The sequence below is a fragment of the Notolepis coatsorum genome (genome assembly GCF_963971535.1).
Source record: "Notolepis coatsorum genome assembly, contig: SUPER_8_unloc_1, whole genome shotgun sequence".
Classification (NCBI taxonomy): domain Eukaryota; kingdom Metazoa; phylum Chordata; class Actinopteri; order Aulopiformes; family Paralepididae; genus Notolepis; species Notolepis coatsorum.
Genome location: NW_028174873.1, coordinates 1,300,332 through 1,319,702, shown reverse-complemented (window position 1 = coordinate 1,319,702; position 19,371 = coordinate 1,300,332). Strand labels below are relative to the sequence as shown.

Below are 19,371 nucleotides of genomic sequence, written 5' to 3'. Positions count from 1 at the left end.
GTAACAAAAAAAAACATTTTATAGCCCATCAATATATTCTAACCCAGTTGACATTATTAGGACAGATAGGAGGTAGAGTTGCCTCCTAATTAGTGTTGGTTTTCAGCTAGTTCCTTGCCTTTCCTTGCTGTGGTGTACTGCTTTTTCTTAGTGTGTCCAATACTTTTTTCCTGTTTCATTCCACTTTATTACACATAACTTTATTTACATATGGACTTTAATGTTTAGATTTCTTGAGTTAATACAAACGTCTGGTGCAAATTTTGCTTGAATACGCTCATTGGAAATACATTTACTGAACAAAATTTTAATGTGTTCAATACTTATTTCCCCCATTGTATATATATATATATAAAATAAGCTTTCTAATATATATATATATACACACACACACACACACACACTATATAAATATATATATATATATATATATATTAGGGCTGTCAAAATTAATGCTTTAACTTGAGATTAATTAAAATTATTTTAAAGCATTAAAATAAATTAATCTAGATTAATCTATGGAGTGAAAAATCTTCAACGTTCTGAACTTTCAGCAGTGTATTCGCTGCGGATATAAGAAAGAGGTCTAGCTGAGTCAATGTTGATGATTTTGTTGAACATTTGTATTTCACAGGAGAGAAACTGTATTCAAAGAAAGCTATTAAAATAGTCTTTGAATCTAAATATACTTTCTTTGTGTTGATTTTACATTAATTCCATGATTTTACTCAAGTAAATATATGTTACAGTACAAGCTTCGGTCTTAAGTAGAAAAATGCTATTTTTAATCTAGATTAATTACAGAAAATTGTGAGATTAATTAGTTAAATCTTTCTTATCTATATATATGTGAAAAACTGTGATTGTATGTGTCTGCACTTTATGTGCTCATTTTATGCCTGTCTGTTGTGAAGCACTTTGAGCTGCAGTTTCTGTATGAAAGGTGCTATACAAATAAAGTGTATTATTATTATTATTATTATTATTATCGACAGCACTAATATATATAAATTTGATTAAAAAAAATTATATATATACACTACATTTTATATACACTGTATATAAAATGGTATATTTTATGATATTTAATGGTACCCATCCCTCCCCCAATACAAAATACACACCGACAGACAGACAGACTGTATGACCCCTTTGAGGGAATCCATTCTAACGTTATTCCTCCACACTAGCTGCTGCGTCACACTGACCCTCCGCTCCAGCGACGGCGTCTCTCGGACAGAGGCCGAGCTCGGCGGCCAGGTCCCCTCCTGCCTTCAGCTCCTTCATCATGTCCTCCAGACTCCTCCTCCTCCTCAGCATCAGGCTGCCGCCGCCGCCCTCCGGCTTGGGGGACAGAGACTTCTTGGCTGCGGGGAGACGGAGGCGGGGGTTGAGGGACACGCCGGCGTTATGGGAATAATAATAATAATAATAATAATAATAATAATAATAATAATAATAATACATTCAATTTATAGTGCACTCTGAGATTTGGTTTCCAAATGTAGAGTGCTACAGGGTAAACGGACTTTAAAAACATAGGCAAAAAAAAAAAAAAACATGGGATAAAACACACAAGGCATGTATAAAAAGGTTAAAACTAAGAGAAGGCTTTTGTGAAGATGTACGTTTTTTAGTCCTCTTTTAACACATTGGGTGCCGTTCACGTAGAACTACGTTTCTGTCGCCCCCGACGGTTGAGTGCCGGAAACGTAGAACTACGTTTTGCTCACGGTATATCTCGCGCCGCGCTCCAGGGCACATTTCATGTATGCACGAGGAAGGATAATAATAATGATAATCTAGCGTTGATTTCAGGAAGATTCGATAATCAGGCGAAAAATGACAACGTGTTTATTGAATTACACAGAAACGCTGTTTTCGCGTCTTTTTCCTGGAATTACTCAGAAGCACCCAAACTATATTCATATTCAAAACGGTATAAAACGGAAATGTACGAATGAAAAAATAATCCGTTTTTTACACGTCGACTGGAAGCAACTCACTGACAATCGACGGCGTTATTAGACCCATAGCTATAATATAAAATATAGGTTTAGCTCTACAAACAAGGTGCGCGTTTATATGGGGTTAATGGACGGCAAGGCCAGATGCACTTCCCGGAAGGGGCGTGGCACTCAGTGTTGAAGGAAGCAGTGGTCTGTGGTGCTCTGAGGTGGTCAGGGAGGGCGTTCCACAGGCGAGGAGCAGCCCAGCAGAAGGCCCGGTCACCCCCAGGGTGCGGAGCTCGGTCCTGGGGGGAAGGAGGCGGTTTGTGTCGGCGGAGCGAAGGTTACAGGTGGAGGGTTCTGGGGTGAGGAGATCTTTGAGGTAGGGGGGGGGGGGGGGGGGCATTTCCGTGGATGCACTGATGGGTCAGAAGGGATATTATTTTGTATTCAGTCCGGGTGGTGATGGGGAGCCAGTGAAGTGAGAGGAGGATGGGTGTGATGGGGAGCCAGTGAAGTGAGGGGAGGATGGGTGGTGATGGGGAGCCAGTGAAGTGAGGAGGATGGGTGGTGATGGGGAGCCAGTGAAGTGAGGGGAGGATGGGTGTGATGGGGAGCCAGTGAAGTGAGGAGGATGGGTGGTGATGGGGAGCCAGTGAAGTGAGAGGAGGATGGGTGTGATGGGGAGCCAGTGAAGTGAGAGGAGGATGGGTGGTGATGGGGAGCCAGTGAAGTGAGAGGAGGATGGGTGGTGATGGGGAGCCAGTGAAGTGAGAGGAGGATGGGTGGTGATGGGGAGCCAGTGAAGTGAGAGGAGGATGGGTGTGATGGGGAGCCAGTGAAGTGAGAGGAGGATGGGTGGTGATGGGGAGCCAGTGAAGTGAGAGGAGGATGGGTGGTGATGGGGAGCCAGTGAAGTGAGAGGAGGATGGGTGGTGATGGGGAGCCAGTGAAGTGAGGGGAGGATGGGTGGTGATGGGGAGCCAGTGAAGTGAGAGGAGGATGGGTGGTGATGGGGAGCCAGTGAAGTGAGAGGAGGATGGGTGGTGATGGGGAGCCAGTGAAGTGAGAGGAGGATGGGTGGTGATGGGGAGCCAGTGAAGTGAGGGGAGGATGGGTGTGATGGGGAGCCAGTGAAGTGAGAGGAGGATGGGTGGTGATGGGGAGCCAGTGAAGTGAGAGGAGGATGGGTGGTGATGGGGAGCCAGTGAAGTGAGAGGAGGATGGGTGTGATGGGGAGCCAGTGAAGTGAGAGGAGGATGGGTGTGATGGGGAGCCAGTGAAGTGAGGGGAGGATGGGTGTGATGGGGAGCCAGTGAAGTGAGAGGAGGATGGGTGGTGATGGGGAGCCAGTGAAGTGAGGGGAGGATGGGTGGTGATGGGGAGCCAGTGAAGTGAGAGGAGGATGGGTGGTGATGGGGAGCCAGTGAAGTGAGAGGAGGATGGGTGGTGATGGGGAGCCAGTGAAGTGAGAGGAGGATGGGTGGTGATGGGGAGCCAGTGAAGTGAGGGGAGGATGGGTGGTGATGGGGAGCCAGTGAAGTGAGAGGAGGATGGGTGTGATGGGGAGCCAGTGAAGTGAGAGGAGGATGGGTGGTGATGGGGAGCCAGTGAAGTGAGAGGAGGATGGGTGGTGATGGGGAGCCAGTGAAGTGAGAGGAGGATGGGTGTGATGGGGAGCCAGTGAAGTGAGAGGAGGATGGGTGTGATGGGGAGCCAGTGAAGTGAGAGGAGGATGGGTGGTGATGGGGAGCCAGTGAAGTGAGAGGAGGATGGGTGGTGATGGGGAGCCAGTGAAGTGAGGGGAGGATGGGTGGTGATGGGGAGCCAGTGAAGTGAGGATGGGTGTGATGGGGAGCCAGTGAAGTGAGAGGAGGATGGGTGTGATGGGGAGCCAGTGAAGTGAGAGGAGGATGGGGGGTGATGGGGAGCCAGTGAAGTGAGAGGAGGATGGGTGGTGATGGGGAGCCAGTGAAGTGAGAGGAGGATGGGTGGTGATGGGGAGCCAGTGAAGTGAGAGGAGGATGGGTGGTGATGGGGAGCCAGTGAAGTGAGAGGAGGATGGGTGGTGATGGGGAGCCAGTGAAGTGAGAGGAGGATGGGTGTGATGGGGAGCCAGTGAAGTGAGAGGAGGATGGGTGGTGATGGGGAGCCAGTGAAGTGAGAGGAGGATGGGTGGTGATGGGGAGCCAGTGAAGTGAGGGGAGGATGGGTGGTGATGGGGAGCCAGTGAAGTGAGGAGGATGGGTGGTGATGGGGAGCCAGTGAAGTGAGAGGAGGATGGGTGTGATGGGGAGCCAGTGAAGTGAGAGGAGGATGGGTGGTGATGGGGAGCCAGTGAAGTGAGAGGAGGATGGCTGTGATGATGGGGAGCCAGTGAAGTGAGAGGAGGATGGCTGTGATGATGGGGAGCCAGTGAAGTGAGAGGAGGATGGGTGGTGATGGGGAGCCAGTGAAGTGAGAGGAGGATGGGTGGTGATGGGGAGCCAGTGAAGTGAGAGGAGGATGGGTGTGATGGGGAGCCAGTGAAGTGAGAGGAGGATGGGTGTGATGGGGAGCCAGTGAAGTGAGAGGAGGATGGGTGGTGATGGGGAGCCAGTGAAGTGAGAGGAGGATGGGTGGTGATGGGGAGCCAGTGAAGTGAGGGGAGGATGGGTGGTGATGGGGAGCCAGTGAAGTGAGAGGAGGATGGGTGGTGATGGGGAGCCAGTGAAGTGAGAGGAGGATGGGTGGTGATGGGGAGCCAGTGAAGTGAGAGGAGGATGGGTGGTGATGGGGAGCCAGTGAAGTGAGGGGAGGATGGGTGGTGATGGGGAGCCAGTGAAGTGAGAGGAGGATGGGTGTGATGGGGAGCCAGTGAAGTGAGAGGAGGATGGGTGTGATGGGGAGCCAGTGAAGTGAGAGGAGGATGGGTGTGATGGGGAGCCAGTGAAGTGAGAGGAGGATGGGTGGTGATGGGGAGCCAGTGAAGTGAGAGGAGGATGGGTGGTGATGGGGAGCCAGTGAAGTGAGGAGGATGGGTGGTGATGGGGAGCCAGTGAAGTGAGGGGAGGATGGGTGGTGATGGGGAGCCAGTGAAGTGAGAGGAGGATGGGTGGTGATGGGGAGCCAGTGAAGTGAGGGGAGGATGGGTGGTGATGGGGAGCCAGTGAAGTGAGAGGAGGATGGGTGGTGATGGGGAGCCAGTGAAGTGAGAGGAGGATGGGTGGTGATGGGGAGCCAGTGAAGTGAGGGGAGGATGGGTGGTGATGGGGAGCCAGTGAAGTGAGAGGAGGATGGGTGGTGATGGGGAGCCAGTGAAGTGAGAGGAGGATGGGTGGTGATGGGGAGCCAGTGAAGTGAGAGGAGGATGGGTGGTGATGGGGAGCCAGTGAAGTGAGGGGAGGATGGGTGGTGATGGGGAGCCAGTGAAGTGAGAGGAGGATGGGTGTGATGGGGAGCCAGTGAAGTGAGAGGAGGATGGGTGTGATGGGGAGCCAGTGAAGTGAGAGGAGGATGGGTGGTGATGGGGAGCCAGTGAAGTGAGAGGAGGATGGGTGGTGATGGGGAGCCAGTGAAGTGAGAGGAGGATGGGTGGTGATGGGGAGCCAGTGAAGTGAGGAGGATGGGTGGTGATGGGGAGCCAGTGAAGTGAGGGGAGGATGGGTGGTGATGGGGAGCCAGTGAAGTGAGAGGAGGATGGGTGGTGATGGGGAGCCAGTGAAGTGAGAGGAGGATGGGTGTGATGGGGAGCCAGTGAAGTGAGAGGAGGATGGGTGGTGATGGGGAGCCAGTGAAGTGAGAGGAGGATGGGTGGTGATGGGGAGCCAGTGAAGTGAGGGGAGGATGGGTGGTGATGGGGAGCCAGTGAAGTGAGAGGAGGATGGGTGGTGATGGGGAGCCAGTGAAGTGAGAGGAGGATGGGTGGTGATGGGGAGCCAGTGAAGTGAGGGGAGGATGGGTGGTGATGGGGAGCCAGTGAAGTGAGAGGAGGATGGGTGGTGATGGGGAGCCAGTGAAGTGAGAGGAGGATGGGTGGTGATGGGGAGCCAGTGAAGTGAGAGGAGGATGGGTGGTGATGGGGAGCCAGTGAAGTGAGGGGAGGATGGGTGGTGATGGGGAGCCAGTGAAGTGAGAGGAGGATGGGTGTGATGGGGAGCCAGTGAAGTGAGAGGAGGATGGGTGTGAGGAGCCAGTGAAGTGAGAGGAGGATGGGTGGTGATGGGGAGCCAGTGAAGTGAGAGGAGGATGGGTGGTGATGGGGAGCCAGTGAAGTGAGAGGAGGATGGGTGGTGATGGGGAGCCAGTGAAGTGAGGAGGATGGGTGGTGATGGGGAGCCAGTGAAGTGAGGGGAGGATGGGTGGTGATGGGGAGCCAGTGAAGTGAGAGGAGGATGGGTGGTGATGGGGAGCCAGTGAAGTGAGAGGAGGATGGGTGGTGATGGGGAGCTAGTGAAGTGAGAGGAGGATGGGTGGTGATGGGGAGCCAGTGAAGTGAGAGGAGGATGGGTGGTGATGGGGAGCCAGTGAAGTGAGAGGAGGATGGGTGGTGATGGGGAGCCAGTGAAGTGAGAGGAGGATGGGTGGTGATGGGGAGCCAGTGAAGTGAGAGGAGGATGGGTGGTGATGGGGAGCCAGTGAAGTGAGAGGAGGATGGGTGGTGATGGGGAGCCAGTGAAGTGAGAGGAGGATGGGTGTGATGGGGAGCCAGTGAAGTGAGAGGAGGATGGGTGTGATGGGGAGCCAGTGAAGTGAGAGGAGGATGGGTGTGATGGGGAGCCAGTGAAGTGAGAGGAGGATGGGTGGTGATGGGGAGCCAGTGAAGTGAGAGGAGGATGGGTGGTGATGGGGAGCCAGTGAAGTGAGGGGAGGATGGGTGGTGATGGGGAGCCAGTGAAGTGAGAGGAGGATGGGTGGTGATGGGGAGCCAGTGAAGTGAGAGGAGGATGGGTGTGATGGGGAGCCAGTGAAGTGAGGAGGATGGGTGGTGATGGGGAGCCAGTGAAGTGAGAGGAGGATGGGTGGTGATGGGGAGCCAGTGAAGTGAGAGGAGGATGGGTGGTGATGGGGAGCCAGTGAAGTGAGAGGAGGATGGGTGTGATGGTGAGCCAGTGAAGTGAGAGGAGGATGGGTGTGATGGGGAGCCAGTGAAGTGAGAGGAGGATGGGTGGTGATGGGGAGCCAGTGAAGTGAGAGGAGGATGGGTGTGATGGGGAGCCAGTGAAGTGAGAGGAGGATGGGTGGTGATGGGGAGCCAGTGAAGTGAGAGGAGGATGGGTGGTGATGGGGAGCCAGTGAAGTGAGGGGAGGATGGGTGTGATGGGGAGCCAGTGAAGTGAGAGGAGGATGGGTGGTGATGGGGAGCCAGTGAAGTGAGAGGAGGATGGGTGGTGATGGGGAGCCAGTGAAGTGAGGGGAGGATGGGTGTGATGGGGAGCCAGTGAAGTGAGAGGAGGATGGGTGGTGATGGGGAGCCAGTGAAGTGAGGGGAGGATGGGTGTGATGGGGAGCCAGTGAAGTGAGAGGAGGATGGGTGGTGATGGGGAGCCAGTGAAGTGAGAGGAGGATGGGTGTGATGGGGAGCCAGTGAAGTGAGAGGAGGATGGCTGTGGTGATGGGGTCGTGTTTACGGGAAACACGCTTACCGTCTTGTCCGGAGTCAGACAAGGAGATGGGTACCAGTTTCCTCTCTGTGTTCAGTAAGCAATCCCGCTGCGAGCTAGCCTAGCTTAGCACAAATGAATGGAAGCGGATAAGGATCAGCTAGCCTAGTTTAAAACTCTGAGAGGGGTGTTTTTGGCCAACAGCTAGGCTAGCTGGTCCGTATCCGCTTCCACTCATGGATGGGTGGATGGATGAAATACGGGTGGTAGTGATAAGACAAAGAAAGAAATATTAGTAGGGATGTCCGATATTATCGGCCGATATTGGCATTCAAATGTAATATCGAAAAATATCGGTATCGGTTAAAATTATTATAATTTTTTTTACATTTATTTAACCTTTATTTAACCAAGCAAGCAAGTAAGAACAAATTCTTATTTTATTTATTGTCAAAAGTATGCATAATGTTGTGTTAATTCCACAACAAGAGATATGTAATGTTAATTACCTGAAATTATTCAGTTTTTTGGGGGGGGGGGGGGGGGGCCCTGCATATATCGGTATCGGTTGATATCGGTATCGGAAATTAAGAGTTGGACAATATCGGTATATCTGATATCGGTAAAAAAGCCAATATTGAACATCCCTAAATATTAGACATTCTAAACATAATAATTAGGGATGCTCGATATTGTCTTTTTTACCGATACCGATATAGTCCAACTCTTAATTTCCGATACCGATATCAACCGATACCGATATATGCAGGGTCCCCCCCCCCCCCCCCCCCCCCCCAAAAACTGAATAATTTCAGGTAATTAACATTACATATCTCGTGTCGTGTAATTAACACAACATTATGCATACGTTGACAATAAATAAAATAATAATTCGTTCTTACTTGCTTGCCTGGGTAAATAAAGGTTAAATAAATGTAAAAAATAAATAAAATATATATATATATTTTTTTGAAAACAGATACCGATATTTTCCGATATCACATTTGTATGCCAATATCGGCCGATAATATCGGACATCCCTAATAATAATAATTAAACATAATATATATTGCTTAAAACTGGGAGGTGTTTTTGGCCAACAGCTAGGCTAGCTGGTCCATTCATTTGTGCTAAGCTAGGCTAGCTGGTCCATTCATTTGTGCTAAGCTAGGCTAGCTGGTCCATTCATTTGTGCTAAGCTAGGCTAGCTGGTCCATTCATTTGTGCTAAGCTAGGCTAGCTGGTCCATTCATTTGTGCTAAGCTAGGCTAGCTGGTCCATTTATTTGTGCTAAGCTAGGCTAGCTGGTCCATTCATTGTGCTAAGCTAGGCTAGCTGGTCCATTCATTTGTGCTAAGCTAGGCTAGCTGGTCCATTCATTTGTGCTAAGCTAGGCTAGCTGGTCCATTCATTTGTGCTAAGCTAGGCTAGCTGGTCCATTTATTTGTGCTAAGCTAGGCTAGCTGGTCCATTCATTTGTGCTAAGCTAGGCTAGCTGGTCCATTCATTTGTGCTAAGCTAGGCTAGCTGGTCCATTCATTTGTGCTAAGTTAGGCTAGCTGGTCCATTCATTGTGCTAAGCTAGGCTAGCTGGTCCATTCATTGTGCTAAGCTAGGCTAGCTGGTCCATTCATTGTGCTAAGCTAGGCTAGCTGGTCCATTCATTTGTGCTAAGCTAGGCTAGCTGGTCCATTTATTTGTGCTAAGCTAGGCTAGCTGGTCCATTAATTTGTGCTAAGCTAGGCTAGCTGGTCCATTAATTTGTGCTAAGCTAGGCTAGCTGGTCCATTCATTGTGCTAAGCTAGGCTAGCTGGTCCATTCATTTGTGCTAAGCTAGGCTAGCCTGCAGCCGGAGAGCTTTCTACTGAACACACCAGAGGCCACTGGTATCCATCATCTTGTCCGACTCTGGCGTGTTCCTTTAATTTAGAATATTTAGTTAATAAAGATTGAAAACACGTTTCCTCTGAAAACTCAAAACTATAACAAGGAAACAAGGAAACTATAAAAGGAGGAAGGGTCATCACCACTGTGTCGCGCGTGAACACACATTGGTGCCAAGTGTGGACTCTTTCAGTTTGGCCGACATCGAGTTGAATGGGATCAAGCATCTGCTCGTCATTTAATACCTCGGGTGTCAGAATCCTCTGCAATGTGTTGCATTGTTAGCTAGCTAACGTTTGATATATTGGTTGATGTATTATTTCCTCAGATCTCCTTGTATATTTAGAATTTCAATACAGGCTTCAATAGAACTGGCACCAAGCAGTGCATAGAACACTGGTATTCTGACGTGATGACGCTTCCTTCTTTTATAGTTTCCTTGGGCACTCAAAAAGTATATCAACATTTACATTTTACATTTAGTCATTTAGCTGCTACGCTTTTATCCAAAACGACTTACAAGTTCTGTACGACAGGTCATCAGGAAGGGCACAACTCTATCAGCTGGGTAACAATGTTCATCAAAGTGTTGAGTGCTACAGTGTAGGTTAGTTTATTAGGACAAGTGCATGACGGTAAGGTTAGTTAGGGTTAGATTTTTATTTTTATTTTTTTTAATTGTTATTATTATATCAAGAAGGAGAATATTTTAAAAAGCAACAGGGTAATAGAGTTATTGGTGTGAGCTGCTGCTCTGGTAACATGTAAAGCTGGGCGATATGGCCTAAAAATAAAATCTATGATTAATTGTTTTTTATCCGATTTACGATTTTAATCGATTTTTTTCTCTTGAAAACTAGAAATCATTCAAATAACCTTTGTTTTAATTTGACACAAAAAAAATCAAATCAAGATGAATTTCCCTATTGGGATTGAAGTGCAAACCTAACTTTCACCAATCTTCACTTAAAAAAAATATATATAATAATATTATAAACAAAAAGAAAAAAAAAATTGAAAATCGATAAAGATTTTTCAAAATAGTCCTAAATCATTCATTCGAATCGATTAAGCGCCCAGCCCTAGTAACATGTCTCTCCTCACCTGGTCCACAGCGTCTAGAATGAGCAGAGCTGCTGCTCTGGTAACATGTCTTTCCTCTAGGGCTGTCCCCGACTAAGGATTTGTATAGTCGACTTGTAGTCGCCAAAATTTGCCGATAGTCGACTATAAAAAAAAAAAATAATAACAATAAAAAAAAGTATAATTTATTTACCGTATTTATTTATTTTTATCATTCCATTTGGGCTGTGGGGGGTGAAGCTTAATGTCTGAAGGAGTCGACTGAAGGCTTCTTGTCCTCTGCGAAACCATGCAATTGGTCCACTGATGGATACATCTTGATATTTGTCTAGTCTAGTGTGTTCATTAGACGGGTGAAATCCTCTTTCAGTGCCTCTGTGCCTGTTTTCTTAGGCAGTTAGCCTCTGGTATGCGTGCCATTAGCGTTAGCCACGCTTCTAGGCCTCTTTTCTTTTGGAAAGAATGATTAAAAAAAATGTATTTATTATAATATGTTTTTTATTTTTTTGCATTCAACTAAGAAGTTGGCCAGTCGACTACGGCTCCTTTCGATCGATCAGTCGACTCTTCTACTAACAGGGGTCAGCCCTACTGTCCTCACCTGGTCGACTCTTCTACTAACAGGGGTCAGCCCTACTGTCCTCACCTGGTCGACTCTTCTACTAACAGGGGTCAGCCCTACTGTCCTCACCTGGTCGATTCTTCTACTAACAGGGGTCAGCCCTACTGTCCTCACCTGGTCGACTCTTCTACTAACAGGGGTCAGCCCTACTGTCCTCACCTGGTCGACTCTTCTACTAACAGGGGTCAGCCCTACTGTCCTCACCTGGTCGACTCTTCTACTAACAGGGGTCAGCCCTACTGTCCTCACCTGGTCGACTCTTCTACTAACAGGGGTCAGCCCTACTGTCCTCACCTGGTCGACTCTTCTACTAACAGGGGTCGGCCCTACTGTCCTCACCTGGTCGACTCTTCTACTAACAGGGGTCGGCCCTACTGTCCTCACCTGGTCGACTCTTCTACTAACAGGGGTCGGCCCTACTGTCCTCACCTGGTCGACTCTTCTACTAACAGGGGTCGGCCCTACTGTCCTCACCTGGTCGACTCTTCTACTAACAGGGGTCGGCCCTACTGTCCTCACCTGGTCGACTCTTCTACTAACAGGGGTCGGCCCTACTGTCCTCACCTGGTCGACTCTTCTACTAACAGGGGTCGGCCCTACTGTCCTCACCTGGTCGACTCTTCTACTAACAGGGGTCGGCCCTACTGTCCTCACCTGGTCGACTCTTCTACTAACAGGGGTCGGCCCTACTGTCCTCACCTGGTCGACTCTTCTACTAACAGGGGTCAGCCCTACTGTCCTCACCTGGTCGACTCTTCTACTAACAGGGGTCAGCCCTACTGTCCTCACCTGGTCGACTCTTCTACTAACAGGGGTCAGCCCTACTGTCCTCACCTGGTCGACTCTTCTACTAACAGGGGTCAGCCCTACTGTCCTCACCTGGTCGACTCTTCTACTAACAGGGGTCAGCCCTACTGTCCTCACCTGGTCGACTCTTCTACTAACAGGGGTCAGCCCTACTGTCCTCACCTGGTCGACTCTTCTACTAACAGGGGTCAGCCCTACTGTCCTCACCTGGTCGACTCTTCTACTAACAGGGGTCAGCCCTACTGTCCTCACCTGGTCGACTCTTCTACTAACAGGGGTCAGCCCTACTGTCCTCACCTGGTCGACTCTTCTACTAACAGGGGTCAGCCCTACTGTCCTCACCTGGTCGACTCTTCTACTAACAGGGGTCAGCCCTACTGTCCTCACCTGGTCGACTCTTCTACTAACAGGGGTCAGCCCTACTGTCCTCACCTGGTCGACTCTTCTACTAACAGGGGTCAGCCCTACTGTCCTCACCTGGTCGACTCTTCTACTAACAGGGGTCAGCCCTACTGTCCTCACCTGGTCGACTCTTCTACTAACAGGGGTCAGCCCTACTGTCCTCACCTGGTCGACTCTTCTACTAACAGGGGTCAGCCCTACTGTCCTCACCTGGTCGACTCTTCTACTAACAGGGGTCAGCCCTACTGTCCTCACCTGGTCGACTCTTCTACTAACAGGGGTCAGCCCTACTGTCCTCACCTGGTCGACTCTTCTACTAACAGGGGTCAGCCCTACTGTCCTCACCTGGTCGACTCTTCTACTAACAGGGGTCAGCCCTACTGTCCTCACCTGGTCGACTCTTCTACTAACAGGGGTCAGCCCTACTGTCCTCACCTGGTCGACTCTTCTACTAACAGGGGTCAGCCCTACTGTCCTCACCTGGTCGACTCTTCTACTAACAGGGGTCAGCCCTACTGTCCTCACCTGGTCGACTCTTCTACTAACAGGGGTCGGCCCTACTGTCCTCACCTGGTCGACTCTTCTACTAACAGGGGTCGGCCCTACTGTCCTCACCTGGTCGACTCTTCTACTAACAGGGGTCGGCCCTACTGTCCTCACCTGGTCGACTCTTCTACTAACAGGGGTCAGCCCTACTGTCCTCACCTGGTCGACTCTTCTACTAACAGGGGTCAGCCCTACTGTCCTCACCTGGTCGACTCTTCTACTAACAGGGGTCAGCCCTACTGTCCTCACCTGGTCGACTCTTCTACTAACAGGGGTCAGCCCTACTGTCCTCACCTGGTCGACTCTTCTACTAACAGGGGTCAGCCCTACTGTCCTCACCTGGTCGACTCTTCTACTAACAGGGGTCAGCCCTACTGTCCTCACCTGGTCGACTCTTCTACTAACAGGGGTCAGCCCTACTGTCCTCACCTGGTCGACTCTTCTACTAACAGGGGTCAGCCCTACTGTCCTCACCTGGTCGACTCTTCTACTAACAGGGGTCAGCCCTACTGTCCTCACCTGGTCGACTCTTCTACTAACAGGGGTCAGCCCTACTGTCCTCACCTGGTCGACTCTTCTACTAACAGGGGTCAGCCCTACTGTCCTCACCTGGTCGACTCTTCTACTAACAGGGGTCAGCCCTACTGTCCTCACCTGGTCGACTCTTCTACTAACAGGGGTCAGCCCTACTGTCCTCACCTGGTCGACTCTTCTACTAACAGGGGTCAGCCCTACTGTCCTCACCTGGTCGACTCTTCTACTAACAGGGGTCAGCCCTACTGTCCTCACCTGGTCGACTCTTCTACTAACAGGGGTCAGCCCTACTGTCCTCACCTGGTCGACTCTTCTACTAACAGGGGTCAGCCCTACTGTCCTCACCTGGTCGACTCTTCTACTAACAGGGGTCAGCCCTACTGTCCTCACCTGGTCGACTCTTCTACTAACAGGGGTCAGCCCTACTGTCCTCACCTGGTCGACTCTTCTACTAACAGGGGTCAGCCCTACTGTCCTCACCTGGTCGACTCTTCTACTAACAGGGGTCAGCCCTACTGTCCTCACCTGGTCGACTCTTCTACTAACAGGGGTCAGCCCTACTGTCCTCACCTGGTCGACTCTTCTACTAACAGGGGTCAGCCCTACTGTCCTCACCTGGTCGACTCTTCTACTAACAGGGGTCAGCCCTACTGTCCTCACCTGGTCGACTCTTCTACTAACAGGGGTCAGCCCTACTGTCCTCACCTGGTCGACTCTTCTACTAACAGGGGTCAGCCCTACTGTCCTCACCTGGTCGACTCTTCTACTAACAGGGGTCAGCCCTACTGTCCTCACCTGGTCGACCCTTCTACTAACAGGGGTCAGCCCTACTGTCCTCACCTGGTCGACTCTTCTACTAACAGGGGTCAGCCCTACTGTCCTCACCTGGTCGACTCTTCTACTAACAGGGGTCGGCCCTACTGTCCTCACCTGGTCGACTCTTCTACTAACAGGGGTCAGCCCTACTGTCCTCACCTGGTCGACTCTTCTACTAACAGGGGTCAGCCCTACTGTCCTCACCTGGTCGACTCTTCTACTAACAGGGGTCGGCCCTACTGTCCTCACCTGGTCGACTCTTCTACTAACAGGGGTCAGCCCTACTGTCCTCACCTGGTCGACTCTTCTACTAACAGGGGTCAGCCCTACTGTCCTCACCTGGTCGACTCTTCTACTAACAGGGGTCAGCCCTACTGTCCTCACCTGGTCGACTCTTCTACTAACAGGGGTCGGCCCTACTGTCCTCACCTGGTCGACTCTTCTACTAACAGGGGTCAGCCCTACTGTCCTCACCTGGTCGACTCTTCTACTAACAGGGGTCAGCCCTACTGTCCTCACCTGGTCGACTCTTCTACTAACAGGGGTCGGCCCTACTGTCCTCACCTGGTCGACTCTTCTACTAACAGGGGTCAGCCCTACTGTCCTCACCTGGTCGACTCTTCTACTAACAGGGGTCAGCCCTACTGTCCTCACCTGGTCGACTCTTCTACTAACAGGGGTCGGCCCTACTGTCCTCACCTGGTCGACTCTTCTACTAACAGGGGTCAGCCCTACTGTCCTCACCTGGTCGACTCTTCTACTAACAGGGGTCAGCCCTACTGTCCTCACCTGGTCGACTCTTCTACTAACAGGGGTCAGCCCTACTGTCCTCACCTGGTCGACTCTTCTACTAACAGGGGTCAGCCCTACTGTCCTCACCTGGTCGACTCTTCTACTAACAGGGGTCAGCCCTACTGTCCTCACCTGGTCGACTCTTCTACTAACAGGGGTCGGCCCTACTGTCCTCACCTGGTCGACTCTTCTACTAACAGGGGTCAGCCCTACTGTCCTCACCTGGTCGACTCTTCTACTAACAGGGGTCAGCCCTACTGTCCTCACCTGGTCGACTCTTCTACTAACAGGGGTCAGCCCTACTGTCCTCACCTGGTCGACTCTTCTACTAACAGGGGTCAGCCCTACTGTCCTCACCTGGTCGACTCTTCTACTAACAGGGGTCAGCCCTACTGTCCTCACCTGGTCGACTCTTCTACTAACAGGGGTCAGCCCTACTGTCCTCACCTGGTCGACTCTTCTACTAACAGGGGTCAGCCCTACTGTCCTCACCTGGTCGACTCTTCTACTAACAGGGGTCAGCCCTACTGTCCTCACCTGGTCGACTCTTCTACTAACAGGGGTCAGCCCTACTGTCCTCACCTGGTCGACTCTTCTACTAACAGGGGTCAGCCCTACTGTCCTCACCTGGTCGACTCTTCTACTAACAGGGGTCAGCCCGACTGTCCTCACCTGGTCGACTCTTCTACTAACAGGGGTCAGCCCTACTGTCCTCACCTGGTCGACTCTTCTACTAACAGGGGTCAGCCCTACTGTCCTCACCTGGTCGACTCTTCTACTAACAGGGGTCGGCCCTACTGTCCTCACCTGGTCGACTCTTCTACTAACAGGGGTCAGCCCTACTGTCCTCACCTGGTCGACTCTTCTACTAACAGGGGTCAGCCCTACTGTCCTCACCTGGTCGACTCTTCTACTAACAGGGGTCAGCCCTACTGTCCTCACCTGGTCGACTCTTCTACTAACAGGGGTCAGCCCTACTGTCCTCACCTGGTCGACTCTTCTACTAACAGGGGTCAGCCCTACTGTCCTCACCTGGTCGACTCTTCTACTAACAGGGGTCAGCCCTACTGTCCTCACCTGGTCGACTCTTCTACTAACAGGGGTCAGCCCTACTGTCCTCACCTGGTCGACTCTTCTACTAACAGGGGTCAGCCCTACTGTCCTCACCTGGTCGACTCTTCTACTAACAGGGGTCAGCCCTACTGTCCTCACCTGGTCGACTCTTCTACTAACAGGGGTCAGCCCTACTGTCCTCACCTGGTTGACTCTTCTACTAACAGGGGTCAGCCCTACTGTCCTCACCTGGTCGACTCTTCGACTAACAGGGGTCAGCCCTACTGTCCTCACCTGGGCGACTGTGTCTCGAATGGGCCGAGGTTCCTTTCCCCGCCAGCTCCAGCTCGCCAGGCTGACGGCAGACAACCATCTCCGAGTCCGCGTTGTGCGAGGGCCCCTGCTCCACGGCGTAGGCCCTCGAGGGCCCCGGCCTGGCCTCCCCGGCCCCGCCGCGCGCCTCCAGTTGGCACTTGACGTCGGACATCTTGCTGCGGACCTCGGCCATCTGGGCCTTGAGGCGCGTCAGGACCCCGGAGTCCGGCGCCGACCGTCGCACCACCTGAGGCCGGCGGTCGCGATCCTTCCTGGAGTGGGGGTGGTGGGCTGGGGAAGAGATGGGGGGGGGGTGGAGAGAGGAGGAGGAGGAGGAGGAGAGGAGAGGAGAGGAGAGGAGATGGAGGGATGTGGAGAGGAGGAGGAGGTGGAGGGAGGAGGAGATGGAGGGATGTGGAGAGAGGAGGAGGAGAGAGGAGGAGGAGGAGAGGAGAGGAGATGGAGGGATGTGGAGAGAGGAGGAGGAGGAGAGGAGATGGAGGGATGTGGAGAGGAGGAGGAGAGGAGGAGGAGAGGAGAGGAGATGGAGGGATGTGGAGAGGAGGAGGAGAGGAGGAGGAGAGGAGAGGAGAGGAGATGGAGGGATGTGGAGAGAGGAGGAGGAGAGGAGATGGAGGGATGTGGAGAGAGGAGGAGGAGGAGGAGAGGAGAGGAGGAGGAGGAGAGGAGATGGAGGGATGTGGAGAGAGGAGGAGGAGAGGAGATGGAGGGATGTGGAGAGAGGAGGAGGAGGAGAGGAGATGGAGGGATGTGGAGAGAGGAGGAGGAGGAGATTGAGATGGAGGGATGTGGAGAGAGGAGATGGAGGGATGTGGAGGAGGAGGAGGAGGAGGAGGAGGAGGAGGAGAGGATATGGAGGGATGTGGAGAGAGGAGGAGGTGGAGAGGAGAGGAGATGGAGGGATGTGGAGAGGAGGAGGAGGAGGAGGAGGAGGAGGAGGAGGAGGAGGAGGAGGAGAGGAGATGGAGGGATGTGGAGAGAGGAGGAGGTGGAGAGGAGATTGAGATGGAGGGATGTGGAGAGAGGAGGAGGTAGAGAGGAGATTGAGATGGAGGGATGTGGAGAGAGGAGGAGGTGGAGAGGAGATTGAGATGGAGGGATGTGGAGAGAGGAGGAGGTAGAGAGGAGATTGAGATGGAGGGATGTGGAGAGGAGGGACGAGGATGGGAGGGAGAAAAGGAGACATTAATAGGCTGGTTTTCAACACGGTTACATTTATCAGGAACACAGTCTTTTCGTCTCAACCTGTTTTCTTATACAAACAAATAGTCAGATGCAGTCAGGTTCATTCTTATTTGACTAGGTCAGCCGATGATGGACAGATTATGTTACCACGTCCAAAATCAAATGCTTTAAAGAGGACGGTTGTTTATCGTGCCATCAATCATTGGAATAACTGCCCACTGAACATAAGTAAATTGAATAGCAAAGTGTCTTTCAAATACCACCTGAGAATGCACTATACTTAAATATGTGAGCAAACACTGTTCAAGTTTGGGAGTGGAAATACCTACTGTAGGAATGTAATAATGAAATAATTGACTCGTGAATGTAATAACCTTTTCTGAAAATATTCACGTCTACCCATGAATGTAATAATAACCTTTTCTGAAAATATTCTGATGTTTATAAAGATGTCTACAATGTTTTACTGTTTTTAGATTATCATTGTTAATTAAGTGAATTGTGATTGTCATATGTATATCTCATGTATTGTTATGTTTTGTGTTTTGTGTTGTCTTTCTGTGTGGACTGGAGCCCAGGAAGACTAGCTTGCCAGCTAATGGGGATCCTTTTAAACAATAAACTACCTTTAGACACCACTACCTGGTGTGTGTAGCAGAGAGACCCCACTACCTGGTGTGTGTAGCAGAGAGACCCCACTACCTGGTGTGTGTAGCAGAGAGACCCCACTACCTGGTGTGTGTAGCAGAGAGACCCCACTACCTGGTGTGTGTAGCAGGGAGACCCCACTACCTGGTGTGTGTAGCAGGGAGACCCCACTACCTGGTGTGTGTAGCAGGGAGACCCCACTACCTGGTGTGTGTAGCAGGGAGACCCCACTACCTGGTGTGTGTAGCAGGGAGACGGGGGGCCGGGGCTGCAGCCCCCACAGCGACTCCACGCTGCTCCTCTCCTTCAGGTCCAGCAGCTGGATGAGGATGATCGGGTCGATCTCCAGGAGACCGGAGCTGCTCCTCAGGCTACGAGCTGCCGCCGCTCCACTGTGATGGAGGCTGTGTCCGCCGGGGTTAGAAGGACCACCTGGAAAGGAGAGAGAGAGAGAACAATAATAATAATGGTGCATTTATATATAGCGCTTCTTGTATCCAATACTACGCTTTGCAATTTATTTTGTTCCTCACATTTTAACCCATTCACTCACACATTGATTGGGGGGGGGGGGGGGGGGGAGAGAGAGAGAGAGAGAGGCAGACAAAAAGAGAGACAGAGAGAAAGACAGAGAGATGTAGATAGAGACAGAAAGAAAGACAGAGACGTAGATAGAGAGAGATAGAGACAAAGAAAGAAAAAAAGAAAAAAAGAAAGAAAGAAAAAAAGAAAGAAAGAAAGAAAGAAAGAAAGAAAGAAAGAAAGAAAGAAAGAAAGAAAGAAAGAAAGAAAGAAAGAAAGAAAGAAAGAAAGAAAGAAAGAAAGAGTGAGAAGAAAGAAATGAAGAGAAAGATGGTGATGAGGGAAGACTGCCAGCCTGTAGCTGGTAACTGCACCTTGTTGGAGGACGAGAGAAAAGGACAACCAAGGACACTGTAAAACATGCGTGTTGTTGGACACTGTAAAACATGCGTGTTGTTGGACACTGTAAAACATGCGTGTTGTTGGACACTGTAAAACATGCTTGTTGTTGGACACTGTAAAACATGCGTGTTGTTGGACACTGTAAAACATGCTTGTTGTTGGACACTGTAAAACATGCTTGTTGTTGGACACTGTAAAACATGCTTG

At 50.9% G+C, this 19,371-nt stretch overlaps 1 protein-coding gene across 2 annotated transcripts in view; it reads right to left on the bottom strand.

Moving 5' to 3' along the window:
- Window positions 1-19,371, bottom strand: part of trim37 (tripartite motif containing 37) — a 146,747-nt gene that overhangs the window by 25,871 nt on the left and 101,505 nt on the right. For both annotated transcript variants that reach the window (XM_084338360.1, XM_084338361.1), the window contains 3 exons: window positions 18,475-18,672; window positions 16,366-16,677; window positions 1,209-1,367 (listed from right to left, as the gene is read on the bottom strand). In XM_084338360.1, the coding sequence (XP_084194486.1) occupies window positions 1,209-1,367; window positions 16,366-16,677; window positions 18,475-18,672 (669 nt within the window). The remainder of the gene's footprint in view (window positions 1-1,208; window positions 1,368-16,365; window positions 16,678-18,474; window positions 18,673-19,371) is intronic.